Genomic DNA, 26,149 nt, shown 5'->3' with positions numbered 1-26,149 from the left:
CCTCACCCCTCGCCTCCCGCCACGCGCGCACGATCGGCACCGCGGCACTCCCGGGATGCAAACGTAGCGGACGCACGCGGCACGCCTCCGCGTCGCACACGCGGGTGGGACGCGTCCGCCCTCCCCGAGGCGCGCGAGGCGGCAATCAGAGACGCTCGGGAAAGACGGCGCCGGCTCGCGGTGAGCGAGTGACGGGCGCTGCGAGCGAGGGCCCTCGGGGGGGGGGGGGGGGGGGCGCGGACCGCCGCCGCTCATTTCGCACGCCGCCAATAATCTCGGATGCGGCACTTCAAAAACGCGCCGACAATTACTCGATGAAAATTGCAATTTCTGGTTTGTGCCTCCGTCCTCGGCCTTAAGGCGAGAAGCGCGAGGCTGCCGCCCGGCGCAGTCCGATGCCTTCGTTAGGAGCGCCACTTCGTTAGCCGCCTCGTTCGTTTTCCGCAATCCAGCACCTTCAATTACGCGTTCTGGGCGGGGGGGGGGGGGGGACTATGCGACCGCGAGCTCGCGACTCCCAGGGATCGAGCGCCGGAGGAAGCGTGGCCAGGGCGCCTCGCTGTGCGCGCGTTGCAGCACGCCCGCAATTGGCAAATGTGATCTGCGACTTTGATCCTGACCATCCGTGTGTCGATGGCTCTATGCGCCGGAGGGACAGCCCAGTTCAATGTAAATTTTTATTGAGGGGCTCCTGTGTGTGCAATTAGAACTTACATACTTTGTCTATTTGTATTTATTTGTAGTGATTTTCTTACCCTTCCTATACTTTGCACTCTTATCGTTTGTTTTGCATTGTGTCTGTTTTTGTAACTTTCTGACCTGCCCTTGCTGGACATCTGTGAAAAAAAGAGCCTCATGGCTTATCGTATTCCGCCAGACAAATAAAGATTCTGATTCTGAGTGGCGGGCGTCGTGGCGACGGGCGTCATGGCGATGGGTGACGTGGCGATGGGGCACGTTTCCAAGATAACGATGTTGTTGGTGACGACGATGCTCGTGGCGATCACGACAACAATGAAGACGACGACGACGGAGGTGGAGAGACAATCGGTGGAGACCGGCGCAAAGGAGACAAAGGTCCGCCTGGTAGCCTTGGGGTTATTGGGGCAAGTGCGACGTGTCGGGGCCCGGCGGCCTCGCGTGCGAGCGTACCTTGAAGCGGCCGACGTGAGCGTCCAGGTCGCGGGCGAGGTCTGCGTCGCCGGCGGCCGCGGCGTGCAGCAGCAGCTGCTCGGCGTGGAGGAGCCAGCGGCGCAGGTGGCGCACGGCGACGCCCAGGCGAGCGAGCAGGGCGGCCGCGTCGGCGCCCAGCAAGGCCCGGACGGCCGGCGAGCCGCCGCCGCCTTCCCACCGGGGGCACGCGTCCTCCAGCAACGCCTGCCGCGGCGACGGGGGGGACGTTACCAGGCTGCAGCAGCGTGCACAAACAACATCTCTGGCACGTGTCGTGACGGGCACTGCAAGATCAGCCCGTGTCCGTCCGGTGCTCGCCGAGCTGCACTGTGCTGCCGGGTTGCCGAACGAACTCGTCGTTATGAGGTCGCACTCATTATGCACAAAGTGCCCACCACACGTGAACAACAATACTTTGCTGATCTCGACAAAAAGCATAGATTTTGAATTTGCATGTTCTCCCCATGATCGCGTGGATTTTTGTCTGGGTCCTCCGGTTTCTCCCTCCACGTTTGGAATCAACATTGCGCGTTTAGACCATTCTCCTCCTCCTTCTCCTCCCACGCGTTTGTCCCACTCGCGTGGAGTCCGCTGTTCTCGTCAACCTCCTCCACACTGCCCTGTCCTGCGCCACCTCGCACCACATCGCCCCACCTCGTTGTCTGCCTTCCTCTCGATCGCTTTCCTTCCACTTGCATCGCTTGCACCTTCTGAGCCACACACACTTTTCCTGCTGTCTCTCCACATGACCGAACCGCACCAGAGTCTTTTCTCTCTCAACTTCTCTGTGATTTCTACCACCTTGAGTCTTCCTCTCGTACTCTTTGGTTCTTTCGGTAAAGTCACGGAGGTAATAAAATGAATCACGACGTTTCAATCGCAACACAAGCGGTCGTCCTCAGGCGGAAAATATAGAATCCAGCAGTGGAACTACCCGAAGGTCTAAATGCCACCCCGAACCCCACCCCATCCACCGCACATCCTCATCTCATATCCTCATCTCTGTGACTGCCATAGCGTGGTCCGCCCTCTTTATTGTGCCCCAGCACTCTGCCCCCTCCATACAACAGCACCGGCCTCACCACCGTCTTGTACCATAGACTACTACACTACACTATACACTACACTATACACTACACTATACACTACTACACTATACTATACACTACTACACGACACTATACACTACTGCACTACACAATATACTACTACACTATACACTACTACAATGCACTATAGACTACACTATACACTACTACACTATACACTACTACATGACACTATACACTACTACACTATTCACTACTACACTATACACTACTACACGACACTATACATTACTGCACTACACTATACACTACTACACTATACACTACTACACTATTGCACTACACTATACACTACTGCACTATACACTACTCCACTATACACTACACTCTACACTACACTATACACTACACACTTTTCCCATCAACCAAACTGGGACCCTCTTATCGCACACCACGCCGGTCATCTCTCGCCACTTCAGCCATCCAGCCCTTGTTCTTGTTCTCATCTCTCCTTCGAGTGATCCATCAGCACCACATCCTAGCACCCAGGTCCTTAAAGCATTTAGAGTATTTGGCTGCTATAAATGTCCATGGGATGAACCCTTTTCGTTGAGCTATCATTTGTGATAGCCAGGTGGCTTCTGAAGAAGAGCTACATAGCTCAGTGGGCCTTACCTGGTCAAATAGAAATAATAGTTAAAATAAACACTTTGACACCTAATTTGCTTGGCTATGAACAGCAGCGGCACTCATCGGCGTGTGACCCCCTCTCCTCATTGTCTCCATTCCTTAACCTGCCTCTTCCACTCCTACTCCCACGATCCTTCTCTCCGTATCGAATATTCACGACGCGCGTGCGAAACGGTGCTCCCTGGGGGGCGGGGGGCGTCGCGGTTTTAGAATTCCCCCACACGCTCTCCGCACGTGAACCCGGGCCCTCTTCGGCGGCAGCAGCTGTCGGCCCGCGGGCGCGGCGGGGCCCCGCGGTGTCGCCGCTCGGTGCGGCGGCGCGCCGGGGTCGGCCCAGCTGGGAGTTCAGCTGAGCTGCGAGGTCCGGCGAGGCGCGCGCGGGCGCATACCAAACGCGGCGAGCGCGTCCGTGCGCACGCGTAGGGACGCGCAGGGGCACGCGGGCGCGCGTTGCGTGCAAACACAAAGATCCCCCGTATAGCCTTCAACGGGCGGGGGAAGTGCTGTTAGGCACCTGCGTATGGTGCGAAAGAAGTTCAACGCACACAGCGAGTAGCACCGATGAAAGCTGGCACAGTGCACAAGGGGGGTGGGCGGCTGATGCCACGCCTGGCCGCCTTTTTGAGGCTGAGTCGACCTAGAAGAGGCCCAGCACCGGTTCAGATAATCGTCACCGGTGTTGGTCGTGAGCAGGAAACGAACTCGGGTTGCCGGGTTTAAAGCACGGCGCGCTAACCCCTACACCACCACGTCCCCAGTGGAACACTGCACACGCAGACGCGCGCACACTTGTACACACGCACACACGTACACACGCACACACGCACACACGTACACACGTACACACGGGCAGCTGCGGTGCTGTGCTATGTGGTGGTCAGCGGATGGCAACACAGCAATGTCCATTGTAGTCCTGTACTTCTACGCTCCCCGCCTTCACCAAGCCGCGCTGCCGACCAGGGCGGTGAAGTTGGGCGAAAGAGCCACGAGGGGAGGTCGTCATCCAGCAGTGGAGCGACACGGGGTTCTGCGCGTGCGAGCCACCGTCTTGGCGGGCAGGTGGCGGGCTCCCCTCGCCGTGCGTGGGGCTGCGAGGACCTTCAAGCCCGTCCCGGCTCGCGTCTCTGCGTCAGCGGATTTCAGTTTCTTTTTTTCGAGATGTAGAGGTGCGGAATTTGGGGCTTTGGCGGGGTCACCTTGTGGCGCTCTCTCTCGGCGCAGCCCGTGCCCCCGTGCCACGGGCTGCTGTCACCGTCCGTGCCAAACCCGTCACGGCGCTTCGCAGCCGCAAAGAGCCGCCACCTCGCCCGTCCGCCCGCCCTGCCGCCCCTCCTCCCGCTAAATTATACAACTTCATCAAAGTGTTAGCGACAGGGTTGTCGTCAACAACGACTTACTGGTGAGAAAAGAGCTTGCTAGCTCATCGGATTCCTCCAGCATAAATACAGATTCTGATTCTGAAAATATTCTGACTTTCATCATCATGTGTGCACGTTGAACTTCTTTCGCACCGCACGTAGCCAATCATCAGCAGCAGGAGCTCTGGACATGATTGATCCACTGCTGGATGAAGGACTCACGACAAGCCGTCGCCCGTCTCATGGTCGAGTGATGCCGCGGTGCGTGCAGATCTCATCGCGGCGGATGGACATTCATGAACGTCATCTTTTTTTTTTGTAACACCAGGCGGTATGTTTGTTGTGGGAATGTCAAAATGTAAAAAAAAAATTCTACATCTATATAAAAATTCAGGTTGAGCACCCACACCAACGTGGTCCCTGACTCGAAAGTCGTCCAACGTTATGGAGCACGTGTAATGGAGCACGTGCAATGGAGCACGTGTTATGGAGCACGTGTAATGTAGCACGTGTAATGGAGCACGTGTAATGTAGCACGTGTAATGGAGCACGTGCAATGGAGCACGTGTTATGGAGCACGTGTAATGTAGCACGTGTAATGGAGCACGTGTAATGGAGCACGTGTAATGGAGCACGTGTTATGGAGCACGTGTAATGGAGCACGTGTTATGGAGCACGTGTAATGGAGCACGTGTTATGGAGCACGTGTAATGGAGCACGTGCAATGGAGCACGTGTTATGGAGCACGTGTAATGGAGCACGTGTTATGGAGCACGTGTTATGGAGCACGTGTAATGGAGCACGTGTTATGGAGCACGTGTTATGGAGCACGTGTTATGGAGCACGTGTTATGGAGCACGTGATATGGAGCACGTGTTATGGAGCACGTGTAATGGAGCACGTGCTATGGAGCACGTGTAATAGAGCACGTGTAATGGAGCACGTGTTATGGAGCACGTGTTATGGAGCACGTGTAATGGAGCACGTGTAATGGAGCACGTGTAATGGAGCACGTGTAATAGAGCACGTGTAATGGAGCACGTGTTATGGAGCACGTGTTATGGAGCACGTGTTATGGAGCACGTGATATGGAGCACGTGTTATGGAGCACGTGTAATGGAGCACGTGCTATGGAGCACGTGTAATAGAGCACGTGTAATGGAGCACGTGTTATGGAGCACGTGTTATGGAGCACGTGTAATGGAGCACGTGTAATGGAGCACGTGTAATGGAGCACGTGCTATGGAGCACGTGTTATGGAGCACGTGTTATGGAGCACGCGTTATGGAGCACGTGTTATGGAGCACGTGCTGCCACCATTCGCCTCTCACCTGCACCGCGTCCCACTTGCGGAGCAGAGGCCGGAGCCGAGCGTGGAGCCCCCCACGCCGGGGATCCCCCTCCGCCGCCCGCACGGCGATCCGCTCCACCCGTCGTCGCCACAGCGGGAGCTCCGCGCCAAACACCTGCAGGCCGTCACACGCGCACCGCCACCGTCACCGCCACCGTCACCGCCACCATCACCGTCACCGCCACCGTCACCGTCACCGCCACCGTCACTATCACCGCCACCGTCACCATCACCGCCACCGCCACTGCCACCGTCACCATCACCGTCACCGTCGCCACCAATAAAAACCAAAGATACAAAGATCCCCCGTATAGCCTTAGTAGCACCTATGAAGGCCGGCACGGCACTGGTGTCGCTGGCCATGAACGGGAATCGAACTCGGTTCGCGGGGTTCATACCGTAGCGCACTAACCACTACACTACCGCTCCTCACTGCCACCGTCACCACCGCCAGCCACAGGCTACCACCGTCTCCACCAACCACCCACCTAGCGGCCAACCACCACCACTCCCCACCGGCCACACGTACAAATTAAACCTCACTCAGCCGATTTGTTTCCGTGTCAGCCTGTAATCATGCCTGTTAAGATTGCCATTTCCATTTTGGTTTCTCCTTGAAAGACCGTTGATGAAAATGGACGTGCCAAACGTCGTACGTCGCGCGTGACGTTTGTGTGATTTATTATTTATTTTTTTGTTTTATTTTAATGCAATTTATAAAATCAGAGGGTTATTCCTATTTTTCTGGTGGGAGTATCTGGGCAATAATGGGAAAGTTAATGGGTCAGCGATACATTATCAGGTCCTGTTTAAAAACACACGCACGATAAGAGTAATTTATTTTATGATTGTTTAAGAAAAGTAAAATGTATCTTCTTGGTTCTTTCGGTAAAGTCACGTAGAAGGGAAGTAATAAAATAATAAAAATAAAACATAATAAAATTATTTGTTATGTTTTATTTTTATTAATAAAAATATTTTATTATGTTTTATTTTTATTAATAAAATTATTTTATTATGTTTTATTTTTATTATTTTATTACTTCCCTTCTACGTGACTTTACCGAAAGAACCAAGAAGATGAATCCCTGCAGTCACGAAAGCTTTAAATCGAAAAGTAAAATTGCTAAAATACAGAGCTACTGCTGCCTAAATTGTACGCTCTGTCAAAGTCCTAAATTGAACACGGTACATTTTTATCTCTGAAGAGGCTTTCAGTGGAAGCATTTGACCTCATGTTGGTGATGTTGGTGTTGTTGATGATGTTGGTGTTGTTGATGTTGGTGTTGTTGATGTTGGTGTTGTTGATGTTGGTGTTGTTGTTGGTGTTGTTGATGTTGGAGTTGTTGGTTTTGTTGATGTTTGTGTTGTTGGTGTGTAGAGTATTTGGCTGCTATAAATGTCCACGTGATAAGCCACTTCGTTGAGCAATCATTCGTGGTCAGGTCGCTTCTGAAAGAGCTACATAGCTCAGTGGGCCTTACCTGGTAAAATAAAAAAAATAGTTTCGTTTGAATATAGTTATTACTTATTTTTAAATAATTTGTTTACCTTTGCTATACTTTGCACTCCCCGTGTTTTGCACTGTTTGTTGTCCTAACTTTACGACCCGTCCCCTGCTGGGCACCTGTGAAAAAGAGCTTCATAGCTCATCTGATTTCTCCGGGATTAACAAAGATGCTCATTCTGATGATGTAGGTGTTGTTGACGATGGTGATGTTGTAAATGATTTTGATACCGATGATGACGTTAGCCGGTGTTAGCCACTCGGGTTGCGATGGGTTTTTTTTCTCTTGTTCCACGCTGCTGCTGCTGCCGCACCGCCCTGCTGTAATGTTGCACCGATGTCTACTTTACGATATTGGCGCGTGAAATAAAGATCGATGAACCGAATGATGACGATGACGTCGATGATGGTATTCTTTGGTAACGCGGATCGTGCTGACGATGTCGACGGCTGCTTTATATTCAGTCGGCCTCTCGGGGCGCCGGCCACGGCATCACGCGTAGCGAGGAGGTGAAGGAGGCGTTCGTAGGAGCGTCCCCGACGAGGAACCCGGGGTAATGGGCGGGGGGGGGGCGCTCGCTCCTGCCACGTCGAGCACGTGCCTCTGGCCGCGAGACGTCCTTCTTATTTACGAGGGCGGTTGGAAATCATTTGCGTGTTATTTTAGGCTCGTGAAGCCGCGTCACGCTCAATAAAATATCGCGCCGTCCACACCGCCTCCGCCGCAGCAGCAGCACCGCCAACTCCACCGCGCTCGATGCCGGCTGCGGCGAGGGAGGAGTCGCTCCTCTCACGGACGGGCGCCCCGCGGCTCGTCTTCGTGCCGGGGCCTAATGGGCACTTTCACGGCCACGGCCAGGGAATCCGAGCGGCGAGGTGCGCGCGAAAAACGTGTCTGGAATCTGGCGTCAGATTTTTGTGTTTTTTCTCTCATGTCCACGACCCCCCCCCCAAACACCTCTGCCCCACACCCCCCACCCATCCCCTCTCTCCCCCCAAATAAATAAGAGATGCTGCATCTCGAATAGTCTGCGAGTTTGTGTCCGCCGTTGTGAAACACGAGCTCTGGGAAACACAACAGGGAGACGAACCGCGCGCACGCGTGGATTTTAGTAGCGCTTGCCAAACGTGCGCGTTCGTCCTGGGAAGTTTGTGATGATATGTATTTACGTCTATTTGTTATTTGCCTTCAACGATCGAGCGATGACACACGGAGCAGAATGACGGACGTTGATGAAGGCTGCGTCAAGTGGAGCGACGCCGTCGCGACACGCCGAGAGGGCCGGGATAATCGACTCGCGTGTTTTTTGTTGTTGAGATTTGGCCAGAACTGTGTCTGTTGCCGAAAGGCTCAGGGTTATAGTCATCCTCAGCAATATTACGCCTACTATTTTGTTTACCAGGTATAGCCCACTGAGCTACGAGCTCTTTTTCAGAGGCAACCATTGCACACATGATAGGTAATCGAAATGGCTGATGATATCATCATCATCATCATCACGCATGATTCTAAATGTGGAGGGGAAAACCTGGAAGGCTGTGGAGAGAACCCCACGTGACCACGGTGGGGGGAGGAGAGAGACCCAGCGAATTCCAAATATACAACAGAGATTGTCAGGGTCCGGGATCGCACCAGGCGATGGAAAAAGCATCTCAACACCGAGGCGCCCCAAACTTTCGTGTCAATATTTCATGATCTTTACCGGCATTTATCGCGACCCCCTGTTACAGACAGACGGACGGACCGACAGAGCCAACACATTGACGCTTTCCACTTCCCCATTGCGTAGTCCAATGACCCCCAGACATCAGAGTGGTCGTTCAGGGGGAGGTGGGACCCTCGTTCAGGGGGAGGTGGGACCCTCGTTCAGGGGGAGGTGGGACCCTCGTTCAGAGGGAGGTGGGACACTCGTTCAGAGGGAGGTGGGACACTCGTTCAGGGGGAGGTGGGACCCTCGTTCAGGGGGAGGTGGGACCCTCGTTCAGAGGGAGGTGGGACCCTCGTTCAGGGGGAGGTGGGACCCTCGTTCAGGGGGAGGTGGGACCCTCGTTCAGGGGGAGGTTGGACCCTCGTTCAGGGGGAGGTGGGACCCTCGTTCAGGGGGAGGTGGGACCCTCGTTCAGAGGGAGGTGGGACACTCGTTCAGGGGGAGGTGGGACCCTCGTTCAGGGGGAGGTGGGACCCTCGTTCAGGGGGAGGTGGGACCCTCGTTCAGGGGGAGGTGGGACCCTCGTTCAGGGGGAGGTGGGACCCTCGTTCAGGGGGAGGTGGGACCCTCGTTCAGGGGGAGGTGGGACCCTCGTTCAGGGGGAGGTGGGACCCTCGTTCAGGGGGAGGTGGGACCCTCGTTCAGAGGGAGGTGGGACCCTCGTTCAGGAATAATTGGCGGGGCCTGAAACGAGCGGCCAATTAGACGGTGACAGCGCCCCGGCGGTGGGGACGGTAATCTGGGGACTGATTTGCTTCTGATTACGCCGCCAGTAAAACCAAACTCCACGGAGCAAGGCGAGGCCACGTTTTCAAACTTCAATATGGTATATATATAAAAAAAAAAGTTTTGCCACGACCCGCTTTTTAGAACAAAATTGGTTTTGCCGATGATTATGATTATTAAATGATTGCAGGGAATTACCGCGGTAATGGAATTCTTGGTGGACAGTTCACGGTGTTGGAGGAACAGCGGGGGGGGGGGGCAGAGGGGAAGGGGGGGCAAGCGTGCTGAACACAAAGTAACTGAAGACTGCTTCGAAGTGGTCTTGACAGGGGGCCCCCACATTTCACCAATTAATTTTTTTCCCGCCGCACACACGGCTGCCTACTTGGGCGGGGGAGAAGAGGCTGCGTTTGTTTTGATTCCCATAAACCCAGAACCGGCAGCTACCCCCGGCCCCGGGATGGCTGAGCCTCCTCGCCAGGTTTAGTTTTCATCTCCCGTGCAGCCCCAGGCGGGCGGCGCCCCGCACGGAGCAACCAACTGCTCACCGCGCCAATAACCGCTCACCACATGCCGCAGCCGCTCACCGCGCCAATAACCGCTCACCACATGCCGCAGCCGCTCACCGCACCAATAACCGATCACCACATACCGTAACCGCTCACCGCACCAATAACCGCACACCGCATCAAGAACAACTCACTGTACGCCAAAACTTCTCACCGCACCAATAACCTCTTACCACACCAATAACTGCTCACCGCACCAATAACTGCTCACTGCACGCCACAACCACTCACCGCACAAACCCGGCGACGCGACTTCGATTCCTGCTCACGGTTAAATAACATTGGCCAATATCTGAAGTGGTGCTGCGTCTCCCCTACATTGACTCAGCCTTAAAATGATTACCTGGTGTGGTGTGTAACCATCAGCACTCGAGAGAGTGCTGATGGTTTGGTGCTGGCCTTAATAGGGTTACTCGCTAACAACACCTGCCCCAACAATCTGTGTAGGTTACACGGAGACCTCGATATTTGGATTTGTGCATTCCTCCGTGTGTGTGTGTGTTTATTATGGGTGTGTTTGTAACTTTGCACGTATGTCTGGATGTGTGTTTGTGTGTGTGTGAGGACGTGTGAGATGCGCGTGTGTGGAGCGGCGGTGTAGCATTCAGCGCGCGCTGCGCTACGAAACCCGGCGACCCGAGTTCGATTCCCGCTCACGTCCGACGATTATCTGAACCGGTCATGGGACTCCCATAGGTCGACTTAGCCTCAAATGAGTACCTGATGCGGTGTGTAAACGTCGCCAATGGGGAGAAAAAGGCGGCCGGGCGTGGTGTTGGCCACCCACCCCCTCGTGTGCTGTGCCGGCCTTCATAGGTGCTCGCTAACAGCACTCGCTGCAACAGTTAACGCCACGCGGGCCGCCAATCCGGCGAGACGTCACGGTGTCTCACCCCAGCAACATCGGCAACATCATCATCATCATTGGCTCATGCCGCAATCGGCTGCTGAGAATGAAGGCCGCGGCAGAAACATGGCAAGATAAATAAATAAAGCATATTACAGATTTGTTTAAACCGCGGGGGCCTGCAGCAGCATTTGCTTGGCAGATGTGGACTACAGTACTCGGGGCGGTGAAAATGACACGAGGGGGTGGCGGGGCGGGGGGGGCAGTGGTGGGGGGGGGGTAGTGGACGGAGTGGGGGGCCTGAAAGGGGGCGGCAGGGAGGGGCTGGCGGAGAGGCTGCCACGTCCCACGGCATCGAGCGCACAGCGCTGCCGCAGACACGGGAGTGTAGTTGTGCCCGCACGCACATCTTCTCCAGGAACACCCCGCGATGAATGCCAAGTGGCAATAAAAGGGGGTTTAGCAGTAATGCTGAGGGGTTGTCTTTTTTTCCCTTCCTCGGCCCGGCGCTGGCCGCTGGAATTGTTCCTCTCGGTTTTGCGCCGCGATTTAATGAGCAGCGCGAGCGGAGGAGCGCATTCCTGCAGCTACGCAAAATCCCCCTCTCTTTGCTCTCTCTTTGCTCTCTTTGCCAATTAAAACATTTCCAAGGGCATTATGGGTAGTAGTGGTAGTAAGGAGAAAGAAAAAACACCCCCTCCATGCGGGGATTGTTGGCACGGAACGTCGTACCCATGGCGACGCGCAGAATGGTAAAGCGGGCGGGCGGCTTGAGAAAGTGGGTGGTGGGTGGGGTGGGTGGGGTGGGTGAGGTGGGTGGGGTGGGGGGCCCTCTGGCTTGGAGAACCGTCCGACGGAGTGGGGAGCATCGCGGGGGTCAGTCATGGCACGGAGCGATCAGCGCGAATCGGCCCGCGAGTTTAATATCCTCTAAATCCCGTTCCCACTTTAGGACGTCTCCGCGTCCGCGCCAACTTGTCGCTTCGCGTCCCCCGTCGCCGGTGTCAGGCCCCTTGCTCGTAGCTTGCCGCCGAAGGGTTCCGGTGAAGTTTGGTTTTCGCTTTGGCGAGATGCTGAGATGACGTTGCGGGGAAGCGACGCGGGCGGTGGCGGTGTGAGCGGGTGAGGAAGAGACTCCGTCCCGTGACGGTGGCGGTGTGAGCGGGTGAGGAAGAGACACCGTCCCGCGACCGAAAAACTTTAATTAAAATGTTTTGCGAAGTAGGTGGGCGTCAAGCGGGCCTGTAACGATGCATGGCTGCGGGCTCCTGACCCCCACCCACCCACCACAGCGAGTCCCAGACACCCCACGGTTTTCGGGTCCAGGAGAGGCGACACGCTCCAGGGTCTGCGGAACACCCCTGACCCTGACGCAAACTCTCACCCAAGATATCCATGGGACCCAAGATGTCCACCCACGGCAGGATAAATCCTGCCAGATAATCTCCATTTCGACGAGTTGTTACAGTGGCAGGGAAGACATCTGCCTTGGAAATGGGACGATGAAGTCAGCTCACGTGCCGCTGCTAGATGGATTGCTACAACGCAGCGCCAACGAGAGGTGGCCACAGCTTGGGGGGGGCCTGTGGCCAGCAGTGGATAGATCATGGCTGACGACGAAGCTGCTGGTGATGAGCTTGAGTAATTTATTTTCATCGCGATGACCAAAGCGCAGCTTTCGCGGGAGGGGGGAGGCCCCCTCACGTTCGCGAATGGCGAAGGCGAGGCGAGCACCGCACGCACGTGGCACTCAATCCCCGAATTCGCCGGTCTCGCCGGCGCCGTTCGTTCCGCGGCGGCTGACAGAGGAGGAGCGGCGGCAGCGGCGGCAGCTTCACCGCGGCACAGGCGGCAAAAACCGGTGGGAGGCACGACGCCGACTAGTTTCGCCGATCGTCTCGTTCGGCGTGTGCAACCTTCCGTGACTTTGATGGACGACCGCGGTGCGTCACGAGACGAGTCCGGCCTTCATCAATATCAATTTGCGGCGGCTAACTGTCGTGGGAGGGAATTTTGTTCCAGATTTCTAATCAAATCCTGCTAACCACTAAAATCGCTCCGCCGCTACGGAAAACTTCATTAGGGCCCCGCGCCATCGCGCGCCCGCTCCATCGCGCAGGTATCGGGCAATCTGCGTCGTGCATTAACGATCAAGCGGCACGATGAATTGCAAATGGACTTTGGGAACTTGCGCAACGTTGCCCATCTCATTTATCTTCCCCCGGAATAATTTGATTTCGCTCTCGGCTACGAGCCACGCCGCCTCTCAACGTCCCGTCAAACGCCGCGCCCTCCCCCCCGCTCGCTGCTCCGAGCGCACGAGCGTTACGTTTCCGCGGACGGGAATCAATTTGCGCCCCTCCCCCGAACATCAGCCACGCAGCTCGCAGGCCCGAGCATCGCGTTAATTACGCCCGACGATGGAGACGGTCGCCAACATTTTTTTTTCTGCGAGAAGAAAAGAAGGAGAGAGAGAGAAAAAAAATAGAAAATTGGCATTTACTTATTTAATTAAAAACAAAATCTTCATGAACACAAAGTCGGCTAAGCGTGAGGCACAGGTTTCAGGGTTGAATTGCGCCACACTCCAACCGCTGCCTCACGCGCCGAGGATTCGGGGACCGGCCGATGGAATCTGACTTGACGAGAATCGTCCAAAAGGGTTCTCCGTGTTTAGATTCTCCGCGATGGCTGATGCTGATGCGGAGCAACGAATGAGGCGATTGCGTCAGGAGTGGTGGATTGGCACATCTCCACCACTACGGTGATGCCTCCTCCTTCGCGTTCGTGAACCGGGTACCGAGTCCACGTTACACGATGGTGAATGGGGCGTTGATTTCACATTACACGATGGTGAACGGGGCGTTGATTTCACATTACACGATGGTGAACGGGGCGTTGATTTCACATTACACGATGGTGAACGGGGCGTTGATTTCACATTACACGATGGTGAACGGGGCGTTGATTTCACATTACACGATGGTGAACGGGGCGTTGATTTCACATTACACAATGGTGAACCGGGTACCGAGTCCACGTTTCACGTTCCGCGGTGCTGTTCTAGGTGGTGACCACAGTCGCCACACACTGCCGCAGAATTTTCAATCTTCCATTGATTCATCATCACGATCAAGTATCACCACATCTGCTGCTGACATTATGGGTGTGTGGATGCGTTTTTCGAATGTCAGAATCAGAATATTAATTTATGTTTATATCTATATGTACGTACGTTGAACTTCTTTCGCACCGTACGTAGCCAACCGTGCTAATCGGAGGTTGTTGCCCATGAACCTCGTTGAAGATCAAATCCAGGGGACCATCTGCGTTGTCGGCTCTTTCACGGAGTGCTTGTGACATCTTGTGAACTCCGTTTGGTTTTCCAAGCATCATCGTCGTGCATCGCTGAAGGGTGCACGAGGGGCGGTGGTGAGGGAGGCTGTTGAGAGCCTCGTTCGACTGAGCAATGGGCAGCACCTCATCGGCTCCTCCGCATCAGAATAAGAATATTTATTAATTTATACCGCAGGAGGAACCCGGTGAAGCTATAAAGCTCTGTTTTTCCACAGATGTCCAGTAGGCGCAGGGGCTAAGAAGGTTACAACAACAAAGAATAAAAAACAAAACACGACAGCAGTGCAAAGTGCAAAGGGAAAGGTAAACAAATCACCCCAAAAACATACAAATAAAAACTAAAAAACCATCCCCATCCTACCAGCCCGTGCACACAAATGTACACTCCCATTACGTACGCTGGTGTCACGACAGGTCAAGCACGAATGACTTCCCAAAAAGCGGCAATTCCGTTGTTGTTTTTTATCAAACCGTGATGGGTTGGGATGAGCGCGAGGCTACAAGGGGAAATTCTGGCCACTAAACGCCGGCGACCGCTCCGTGATTAACTTTGAGAGGGGGCCCAATGGCGGGCGTTGGTATTGGATTGTAAGGGTTCCTTCCCTCGACCCTTTTACCACCAAAGACAAAGACCCCCGTATAGCCTTAACAGACTGTCGGGGCAAGTGCTGTTTGCGAGCACCAACGAAGGCCGGAACGGTACACGAAGGGGGTGGGTGGCCAACAACACGCCCGACCGCCTTTGTCTCCCCAGTGGCGATGTTTACACACCGCATTAGGTACTCATTTGAGGCTGAGTCGACCTAGGGGAGGCCCAGGAACGGTTCAGATAATCGTCACTGGTGTTGGCCGTGAGCGGGAATCGAATCCGGGTCGCCGGGTTCCTAGCGCAGCGCGCTAACCGCTGCACCACCACTCCCCACCACGACCACCACCCACGCCCGATGAGGGCAAACGCACCACTCTTATCCCACCTCTCGGTCATTTCAGTTCTGTTTTCTTTCTCTTCTTAAATGTGGCGTACGGAACGTGAAGCTAAGCCCGACGTTAAAACGAATAAAACTTATTGCGTGCATTCGCCACCCCCCATACCCGCGGGGGAATACGCGTAGCGACGTTGTCGCTTGAATCGTTTAAATCACAGGACGGGAGTCATCTTCAGCCTCGACAGAGCGGACGATCAGAATTTACCGCATTCTGCGGGTCCAGAAAGGATGACGCCCGGTGCCGATGAAAGTTCTCGAGATCTGGTCCCTCACGCACGCACTGCCACATTGTCAGCCGCAACTATTGCTTTCAAGCACAGCGGAAGTTAGAAAGTTCCTCGCTTATATTTCCGGAGAGTACGGCACGGCAGTGCCCCGAGGTACGTCTCACCCCGCTAACCTGTCTCGCAAACACGTCGTCGCTCTGTGGACGCTGCCGCCACCACCACGTGATTTTGCGTCGCCTCAACCCCCTTCCCACGCACACTTAGGTCGCCAACAGCATCTTGCGCCCTTGACCATTATCTGTCGCCTCTCGGCTTTCGCCTTCACCCACCCACCACCCTGTAAGTAAATCCGCTTCGATCGACGTCGCTTCGATATTCGTCGTCACACAATGCAGGAATGCTCCCCCCACCCCGCCCGACGTCAACCGGGGGAATAACTGCGATGATAAATACGAGACGCCCTGCATCCCCCGCGTTCATCCGTGACCCCCCCCCCCACCATCTCCATCCCCTTGCTTCGTGACCCCGCTCCGCTCTCGTACCCCCCCCACCCCCCTACGTCCCCGGCGTTCCCCGCGGGTCCCTCCACCTGGAGGACGAGACGGCAAAGCCACGGCGGCTCTTGGGAGCGATCGGGGGGCACGCGCATCTGTTGACAAACCGCGGGGACGCGGAGGAGGCGAGGGGCGAACGGTGCGCTCGCAACATGCAAATGAGCCGTGCCATCGTCTCCGTGTCCAGGAATTCCCAGGGGCCTCGCCGCGCGTTGAACCCCCCGGCTCCCTCCCCCCGCCCCTCCCGCCTCCCTCCCTGCCGCCCCCCCCCTGGCTCCCCCCTCCACCCACCGCTCCCGAGCCGCGCCAATCAGGCCCGGCGAGCCGGCGCGCGCACAGAGAGGCGTCGGCGCTGACACAAAGCGGCCCTGACAGCTATTTTTCTGCGCGGCCGCATTTGCATGAGTTCCCCCCTGATTAAGTCGCCGGACAATGAATGGTGAGCGCAGTCTTTATTCTAATGAGGTGCGTGTCAAGGTCAATGGGAGGGATGCTGACGAGGTGGTGTGGTGGGGGGGGGGGGTGGCTCCTTCTCTGAGCCAGGCGCTCTCTCGCTCTCTCTCACGCGGCGGGCCTCACTCGCGCTCATGGCCACAAACGCTCGCCGTGAACACCGCACGCGTGCGCTCGTGCGTGCGCTCGTGCGTGCGCTCGTGCGTGCGCTCGTGCGTGCGCTCGTGCGTGCGCTCGTGCGTGCGCTCGTGCGTGCGCTCGTGCGTGCGCTCGTGCGTGCGCTCGTGCGTGCGCTCGTGCGTGCGCTCGTGCGTGCGCTCGTGCGTGCGCTCGTGCGTGCGCTCGTGCGTGCGCTCGTGCGTGCGCTCGTGCGTGCGCTCGTGCGTGCGCTCGTGCGTGCGCTCGTGCGTGCGCTCGTGCGTGCGCTCGTGCGTGCACAGCAGCAGCAACAACAACGGCCGTGACGTCACCACGGAGCTTGTGCCAGGCTAGGTGCACCTTGAGGCCACGCGAAGTGTCGGCAGGAGGTCACACGGGACAGACCCAGGCGCCATGGGTTGACCGACCGAGATGACTTGCAGAAGCATCACCTGTGCTCCCCGCTGTGCCAACTCGCAGCGTATTATCTGCCCCACGCTCGTTGTTGTGAGCGTCGCTCCTCCGCCCTCTGTTGTTGCTGGAGGGCGACTGCCTCCAACTACCCAGTAATACCCTTCACAAGCCTCCTCCTCCTCCTCCACAGAGGCTGATCATGACACCACTGGTACCAGTCACCGGCAAGTCCAATCAACTCCACATCCTCCCGTACCACATCAGCTCTTCTCTTGTCTAGCCCGTGCCACGCCCCGTGTGTGTGCGTGTGGGGCAGTAGCACTGCGGCTAGCATGCTGCACTATGAACCCGGCGCTCCGAGTTCAATTCCCTTTCACGAACAATAACAGTGGCGAATATTTGAACCGGTCCTTGGTCTCCCCCAGGTCGACTCAGCCTCAAATGAGTAGCGAGTGTGGTGTGTAAAACATCCCCACTAGGGAGACAAAGGCGGCCTGGGGCGGTGTTGGCCACACACCCGCGCGTGTGCCGTGCCGGCCTTTATAGGTGCTCGCTAACAGCGCTTGCCCCAACAGTCTGTTAAGACTACACGGGGGATCTTGGTCTTTGTGCACACACGGCCAGCGGGCAGCACTATCATCATCCTTCCTGTTGGCATTTCGAGATTTTAAAGTCATCGCAGACGAAGATGCACGTTGCCATCATCATCTTCATCATCATAGGACAGTTTCTATCCACTGTTGGACGAAGATCTGCCCATGCCGATGCCACCCATCCCTCCTGGCCCAGCACCGCTACCGCTCCCATTTCACTCCTGCGCATGAGCTGATATAACGCTCCATGTCCGTGGCGGCCCATTGCGTGTCTCGGTGTAATAACGTTTTAATTCACAGTTCCTTGAGCAGTGGCCCAAAAGGCTGATTGGCGCTCAAGGTCGCAGGGCAGTCGCGAGCTCGCGCGTTTGTCGAATTGAGCGAGGTTATTATCGTTGTGGGGGGGGGGCAAGAGACGACGATGAGAGGAGGGAATTCCACAGTGGAGCAGTGCAAGGGAGGAAGCAGACAGAGAGGTGTTGTGACCTGCAGTGTGGTGAGCGAGTGAGTTCGTGGGCGAGTGAGTGGGTGAGTGAGTGGGTGAGTGGGTGCACATGGCCTGGCACAGGCCATGTCACTTAGTAGCCAATGGCGGGTATTGGTATTGGATGAGTGGGTAGGTGAGTGAGTGAGTGGGTGAGTGAATGATTGAGTGGGTGGGTGGGTGAGTGAGTGAGTGGGTGGGTGCATGGGTGGGTGAGCGAACTAGAGGGTGGGTGAGTCAGTGCTCGAGTGGGTTGGTAAGTGATTGAGTGGGTGGGTGAGTGAGTGAGTGGGTGGGTGGGTGAGTGAGTGCGTGAGTGCATGAATGGGTGGGTGAGTGAGTGAGCTCCTGTGACCTGCAGTGTGGCGGCTGAACAGTGCGGAGACAGCCAAGTCTGACGTGACGCTACAGGAACAGTGCTGTCCCACGTGACACTACAGGAACAGTGCTGCCTCAACGTGACACTGCAGGGACAGTGGTGCCTGGATGTGGCACAGAGGGACCAGACAGGCCTCGACGAAGCAGGGCATGAACGGTCGTTCCTGGCTCGGTGGATTTTGGGTCAAACCCTCGAGGGTTGCCCGGCGCGTGAGGATGCGGAGTGGCGAGCCGGCGACGCGCTCCCTCGCAGTTGAACAGCGATAATCGGCCGCGCACGTGTCCACAGGCGTCGCCAATGCAAGTGAGAAGCAGAGGCCCCGAGCGGTGCGGGTAGCAATCTTGGGCCACGAAAGCCACGCGCGTGTGAATCGCGGCACGCGCCGAGCTGCTGCTGCAGCCCGCCGCCGCTGCTCTCCAGACAGAAGGCAGGCACCTCCGGGTTTCTCTTCTAGGGCTACTATGGGGGGAGGCCGCTCCCAGCGCCACGGCGTTTACCGTCGGAGTTTGGGTTTATGCTGCGGTGGCGGCGGCGTCTCAATGCGATCGCGGCCCAAGGCGCCGTGCGCGCAGAAGCGGCGGCGATGGTCGCTTTGCACGGAGGGGCGGTGAGCCGGCGGCCGCTCTGCGAGCCCACCGCTCCGTGTGAATCTTGCGCGAGTCTGCGCACCGCTTACGTAGTAAGCCTCGCGTGTGAATCTTGCGCGAGTCTTCACACCGCTTACGTAGTAAGCCTCGCGTGTGAATCTTGCGCGAGTCTTCACACCGCTTACGTAGTAAGCCTCGCGTGTGAATCTTGCGCGAGTCTTCACACCGCTTACGTAGTAAGCCTCGCGTGTGAATCTTGCGCGAGTCTTCACACCGCTTACGTAGTAAGCCTCGCGTGCGAGGATCGACGCCGAGGGCGTGAAATTCACGCTGCGCCTTCTCACGTGTGTGTGGGTACACGTACAGAGGAAGATGAGGATAATCGACAGGGAAGTGGCCTTAATTTGTCTGTGAACAATGGGGGGGGTGGGTGGGGGCGGTGGGGGGTAGGGGGGTGGAAGGTGACGTGGGGGGGGTGGAAGCTGATGTGAGGGAAGGGAGTTGACGCTGCTGTCAAATTAGTTCACAACGGAATCGTGTTGGTGTTTGCAAACTTCCACGCGCACGCACGCAAGCACGCACGCGCAGACTCTCGCAAGCATATTCGGGCCATACCGCGCGTCGAGCAAAACGTCGGCACGATGTCTGACGTTTTGCTCGAGTTCCCCAAAGAAGCTCGCAGCACGCGCAGCCTTCGAAGCGTCGGACATCGTGCCGGACGGCGGCGGAAGAACGCATCGGCAGGGAGCCACACGGCGACTTCTCAACAAAAGGATACGAATCTCAATACCATCTCTCAGCTGGTTGAATAACGGCCACTTAAGTGCACACAGAGCGTGCATCATACGAGCTCCACGTTTCTTCCTCCCATCGGCCCACGTGACGGTGGCGGCCAAATTAAGTCTCCCTCCTCTGCCTGTGTCCAGTCTACCAGGTGAGGCTCACTGAGCTACATATTTCAGAAGCGACCTGACCATAGATGATAGCTCAACCAAGTGGCTTATGGTCACGTGGAAATTGATAGCACACAAATACTCTAAACGCACGTGGATTATATATGTGGAGGGAAAATCCAGAGGACCCGGAGAAAAATCCTCGCGAGCATAGGGAGAGAGAGACATGCAAACTCCAAATATACAGGCGCCAGAGTCAGGATCGAACCCACGACCTCCTGTATACCAGGCGAGGTAGTTAACTTTCTCGCCGCCGTGGTGCCCCCCTCTGCCGCTCCGCATCCTTATCCGGCGCGAAATTAACGCGGCGGAACGAGACCTGGCGGCGGAGAGAATGTTCAACGACAGCGCCCGGCGCCTTTGCAGTCTCCAGCGCAGCGCCGGGGCGAGGGTGGTGCAGCCGGGTTAAGGGTTAAAGGTTAGCGCCAGGGCTGCGCTCGTTTGTCCCAGGATCGTCGGCCGCTTTGGCGCGATTCAGAACTGACTGAAGCCGCGTTCGGGTGCTCAGTGCTGGGCCGGTTGGGCGGCGAGGGGAGGGGGGGGTTGGAGCGGTGGAGGCAAAGGAAATAATTTGCTGGGGAGGGGGGGGGGGGTGGAAACTCGCCGCTGGATGAAAAATGGAATCCGCGCAAACCTTGGGATGACCTCAGAAAATATATTCGGCGAGCCAAGTGCTACAGTGGCCGCATTGACGAGGAGGTGGTGGAGAAACGCGGGTCCGCGGAGTCGGAATGAAAGGGGAGGCGGCTTCAAAGGCGCCCGACCGCCCCGGCGCTTGAACCGGAGCCGAGCGAGCGAGCGGGGGGACGGCGTCTCCGCGTCCTCGTGGCGATGCTCCGCGATGGACGCAGAGCCGCGGCCGCGATGGACGCGTCGCCAAATTCCTCGCCGCGGCCGAAAAGCTCGCGGGGATTCACGCAAAGCGACTTGACGCGGAGACAACGGCTGGGCGAGGTTCCCGCGCGATTCGCGGGCGCGATTGTAGCTGGGGAAGGGTCGTTGCCCAAAACGTCACCGATTTTTAAGATGTTTCCTTCTTGAGGAATGTGTTTATTTTGCTACTATTCGGTGAGTATTCCTCCTTCCACCGCCCGGTTTTCATTATTATTTTGTTTCCGACCAAATAGTCATGCCCCCCCCCCCCCACCTGGGTTAGGGTGAGGAGTTAGGGGTTATGGGTAGACGCTGCATGGGTTAGAACAGATTGAGCACCGGAGTAAAGCCGCATTGAAAGCCCAGCGAGTCTGGAAAGTGGGCTGACGTACCAACGCGTTTAGATTTTACACCAAGATTGTCTTGTCGCAGAAAAAAATACGAGCACCAAATACGGAGTAGGGACGATGATCTTTACCGGAATATTGGCTCCTGGCGCAGTCCTCAGGGACTGATTACAGGGTCCGGGGGACACAGATAATAAACTAAACTATTTTATTTACCAGGTAAAGCCCACTAAGCCATTAGCTCGACCTGGCCATACATGATAGCTCATCGAAGTGGCTTGTATCATCATCATCAAACGTGGGAATTTATAGTAGCAGCCAAATCATCTGAACGCACCTTTCTAAGGAGGGCAAAAACCGGAAAAACCGGAGGAACCCGTGATCAAGTATCCACCTTTTTTTTTCTCTACACACTCGGTGAAAAAAATCTAACTTTTCCAAGATCTCTCGCCGTGCACCGCTGACAGCTCTCGCACCAAGAGTCTCGGGCACGCGGTCGATTGTTGTCCACAGCGTCACAGGCCCGGCGCGCGGACCGCGTCCGCCGCTGTACTGCGCCCGTACGCTCCCCTGGCCTCGACGCTCCCCCGGCCTCGACGCTCCCCCGGCTGCCTTCGCCGGGCCGGCACCGGCGGGCGCGGCCAAGCACGGGGCGTGCGGGGGGAGGCCTTCATCCAGCAGTGGATCGACGGGAACGGCCACCGTGCGTGTTCGTACAAAGAAGAACGAAGCCACGCCTGATTCGCGCCGCAATGAGGGGCGGCGCGGGGGGCCGTCTGGGTGACGGCGCGGCCAGCGGTGATTGGGAGGCGGAACTCGGTGGGAATCGAGAGGGGGGTGTGGATGGGGGGGTGAGGGGGAGGGGGCGGCACATCACAGCAACACCTGGGCCGAGCGATCCACGTTTCGACTTCACACTCGTCGACCTCAAAGAGTAAAACTAATCATCGAACGTCCGCCGGCTCTCGTCCGCGGCAGCTCTTGAGGGGGGAGGCGACGATGCACGGGGGGGGGGGATGAAGAGCGAGCGGGCGGCGCCTGCTTTGATCACGGCTCCGTCGACGTATCCAGATAGGAACACATTTCTTAATTTTTTTGTTGTTCTAAGTTTGTGGTTCCTGATTAAAAAAAAAAACTTGCCCATCTGCTCGGTTTGTCGAGCTTCGGTAAGAATCTCGCGGAACTCGCGTCACGGCGGAGCGCGAGAATTAGACGTGCCGCGCGTTACCGTGGCAACCCGGGGAGAGACCTCGGTGGCCGAGGTTACCGTGGTGATTGTGGCAACCACGGTAGCCACGATGACTGTAGTTACCATGACAACCGTGGTAACCATGACAAGGCGCTCTCTAAAAGACCACCGTGACCACAGAAATGATGAGCAGCGCAGTAACCATGACAATTATATCGACTGCGTTGACCGTGACAACCAAAGTATCCATGACAATCACGGTAACTATGACGACCATGGTAATGATGACCACAGAAACCATGTATGGACTGTATGTTGAACTTCTTTCGCACCGTACGTAGCCAACCGTGCTCATCGGAGGTGCGTATGTAAGGAAACAAACTAAACACAAAAAAGCAGTTCGAAAGAACGACCACGGTGACTTGTGGTAACCGCGACGACCACGGCGAGCGTGGGGCTGGGGGGGGCGGTGGGGGCGGTGGGGGCGGGTAAATCGCCAACGTTGACAAAACGTCGTGAAGCTGGGAAGACGATGAGCGACGAGACGCGGTTGCTACGTTTTGAATAAAGTGTCGCTCACGGACGGCGGCGTTCTCACGACGGGTGAACGAGAGGTCGCCGGTTCCACCTCTCGGCACGGCAGGTGAAGCAGCGGCGGCGGCTTCTTCAACCTTCACCGCCCGCACCTCCCACTCCCGCTTCCACTGCCCCCCCTCTCCTCCATCAGCCGCACCGGGCCGCCACGCGCCGATTGACGCGGAGACACCGGCGGTGGCGGCTCGGTGTGTCGGCGAAGCGGCGCGGCTGACCCGCCGTGACACCCCCCGAGAAGCGCCGGGGCGATCGCGCTGATCGTAGAGAGAGGCGGCGTCGACCCCCCCCACCCCAATGCCGCCCCCCTCCCCCCTCCCCCCTCCCCCCGGCCAACTGATTGCGCTGAAACAATCCTGGACGCTCGGAGTAATCAGCCGTGGTGATGAGGCCCAATCAGCGTGCATGGCGACCGGGCCGCGTGCGACGCTGCTACGGGTGGCACGACCCCTCGGGGCGAACGAGCGGCGTCGTGCGGAACCGCGCACCGCCCCTGCCAGGCGGAGCGTCACGGCTATTTAGCGCAAAGCGCCGAGTGGCCGGCGACAAACGGCACTGTGGCAGGTGTGATAGACGAGATGACCTCACCCGATTCAATGCAACGTAATTCACCCAGGACGATGCTTGCACTGAGTAAGGTCATCGTTATGATTATTATGAGAACCTGCGGCAAGAGATGACAACGACGACAGTGATGATGATGATGATGGGAGGAGGTGAATTCCAGAGTGCAGCAGCAGTGCACGGAAAGCAGCAGACAGAGAAGTGTTGTGGCCGGAAGTGTGGTGGGTGGGTTGGGTGAGTGAGTAAATGGATGGGTGGGTGGGTGAGTGAGTGAGTAAATGGATGGGTGGGTGAGTGAGTGGATGGGTGAGTTGGTGGTGAATGGGTAGATACGTGTCTGCTGCTGTGTCTTGTGCAGGGCTTTGAGAGCCTTGATTAAAGCTGCTTTATACGTGGTATTATTATTGTTGTTGTTGTGTTGCTGTGAGCTGCAGTGTGGTGGACGAACACAGCGCGGTGTGCCTGGCAGAACCAGCGAGTGACGCTCACGGGAGCAGTCACCAAGAGCAGCAGTCACCACGGGAGCAGCAGCAGCAGCATCATCAACGTAAGAGCGATGACGGGACACGGGCATTGCGTCCATAAGGCCACGTGGGCGGGCGCTCGCGTGGGGACAGATCCCTGACCTTGAGGAGGCTCTGGTGGTGCCGTGGGGACGCGAGGGGGCCCCACCCAGCCGCCCCCGCCAGGGCCTCGTCCACGTTGCACAACCAGGCCCAGAGGTCGCGCATCGTGGCCTCCTCCTCCTCGTCCTCCTCCTCGTCCCCCTCCTCCGTAGAGACGGCGATGTCGACTTCCTGCCACTGCAGCCGCTTCTCGGATGCTTCCGGGCCATTTTCCTACCACAAAGACAAAACAATCGAGTTGACAACCCGTCCCTGACTTAGTCTGAGTTACTGGGCTAGAGGTTTTTTTTATTTTTATTGAAAAATCGAATGGACAGATTCATATTCCTTGGGTGCTCCTAGAAACGTTAACTCACTTGGGAAGAGGATCAAAATGCACGCTCCCTTTACACATTTTTTGAACAGATGTATGGAGGGCACCCGAGAAAGAACGTCCAACGTGCACAGGAGCCCGATGGATTGTTTCATCGCCAGACTGACATGATGACGGCCTGGGGAGGCCTTCATTCAGCAGCGGATTGATCCATCGCCACGGCGAAACGTCGTTTGGGGCGCGTTCCCTACGTTGGCTGCCACTCCATGGGTAGTCTCGACCTCCGGCCACCGTTCCCCCCCGTACCCAAAGCCCCGTTCACTTTGCTTAACGCTCAATGTGGCGATGTCTCTCATCAAGGTGCTCGACTTTCTGTCTCTCAGTGCGATTCTGTGCTTCCCTGCGCACATTTGTTTTTTGTAGCCGTGTCACTTTCCTTGTCAACGTCCGTATTTCTGAACCACGTGTTCTGGCGGGCAATATGTACATTTGATGTCGAGCATTCCAGCAGCGCCACCACCCGACACAGCCAATCAGCAAGGTTTGTCACGTAGACGAAACGTGCCAATTCGTGACTAGTTCAGCACACCGGTGTGTTGGCGAGAAAAGCCCCGCCTTAGATTAGCTCGGCTGGCTATGTACGGCGCGAAAGAAAATTCGACGCACGTGCGGCGTTCTCGGAGAGACTCGCGGGCGAGCGAGAGGGGAGGAAGCCGCGGGCGTATATTTATTTTAACATCGGCGCAACGGCGAGCGCGCGCGGGCAGGAGGACCGAGGATCAAACGGACGTCCGAGCGGGGGAGACGTGGAAATTTCAATCACTCGTGAGAAAAAAAAAACGAAATTATCTTGCGAAGACGCGGAAAGCTTTCCACAAAATTAGGGGCTCGGAATGATCACACGCATGAAAGAAATGCAAATTGAACGTCGCGGAGAAGGGGCAGCCTCAAGGAGGAGCTGACGGCGCATACGGATTAGAGCTTAGGACGGCGAGCGCGGGGAGGAGGAGCGAGGGGGGGAGAGCGTGGGTGGGGGGGGGTGGCGAGGGGGGGTAGAGGGAGACAGGGGCCGCTCACAACGTACCACTTCGCATGAGGCTTAATTTCAATTCTTCCCGTTCGATTCAGTTTGTCTCTTATTGTTTTTTGTTGTCACGATTATTGACATTATTATTATTTGTATTGTTCGGTCAAATGGACGAAACAAATGCAGACGGGGGATGCGCGTGGCCGAGGTCATGAAGGCAGCGGGAGAGTTGAACTGCGACGGACGGACGGACGTTGAGCGCCGTAGCATCGTGGTACCGCTTTCACGCAGCACTGAACTGATCGTGGCTGATGATGATTCCCCAGGTTGACCAAATGGCTTGCAAGTGGCTTGCGATTAATTTGATCTTTTTAGGAATTTCCATTGAACAGTCTGCCATTTAGCGAAGCCTGTTTTCCTTTTTGTTGTTTTCGTTGGCCAATTTAAGCGTTTGAAGCGGCGGTAACCCAACGCGGCCGTTCGCCTCGCGGGCCGCTCGGCCTGCGCCGGCTCAG

The 26,149-nt window shown here is 56.5% G+C and overlaps 1 protein-coding gene across 1 annotated transcript in view; it reads right to left on the bottom strand.

Annotated features, from left to right (window-relative positions):
- Positions 1-26,149, bottom strand: part of LOC144729841 (uncharacterized) — a 105,255-nt gene that overhangs the window by 41,969 nt on the left and 37,137 nt on the right. Inside the window, exons 11-15 of the mRNA XM_078610358.1 lie at positions 24,295-24,507; positions 5,602-5,736; positions 4,109-4,189; positions 3,136-3,261; positions 1,153-1,377 (exon numbers count right to left, since the gene is read on the bottom strand). Coding sequence (XP_078466484.1) covers positions 1,153-1,377; positions 3,136-3,261; positions 4,109-4,189; positions 5,602-5,736; positions 24,295-24,507 — 780 coding nt within the window. The remainder of the gene's footprint in view (positions 1-1,152; positions 1,378-3,135; positions 3,262-4,108; positions 4,190-5,601; positions 5,737-24,294; positions 24,508-26,149) is intronic.

This window comes from Lampetra planeri, chromosome 33, assembly GCF_965212315.1.
Source record: "Lampetra planeri chromosome 33, kcLamPlan1.2.h2, whole genome shotgun sequence".
NCBI classification, from domain to species: domain Eukaryota; kingdom Metazoa; phylum Chordata; class Hyperoartia; order Petromyzontiformes; family Petromyzontidae; genus Lampetra; species Lampetra planeri.
Note: the sequence above shows the minus strand (reverse complement) of the source record. Positions and strands in the feature narration are given on the sequence as shown.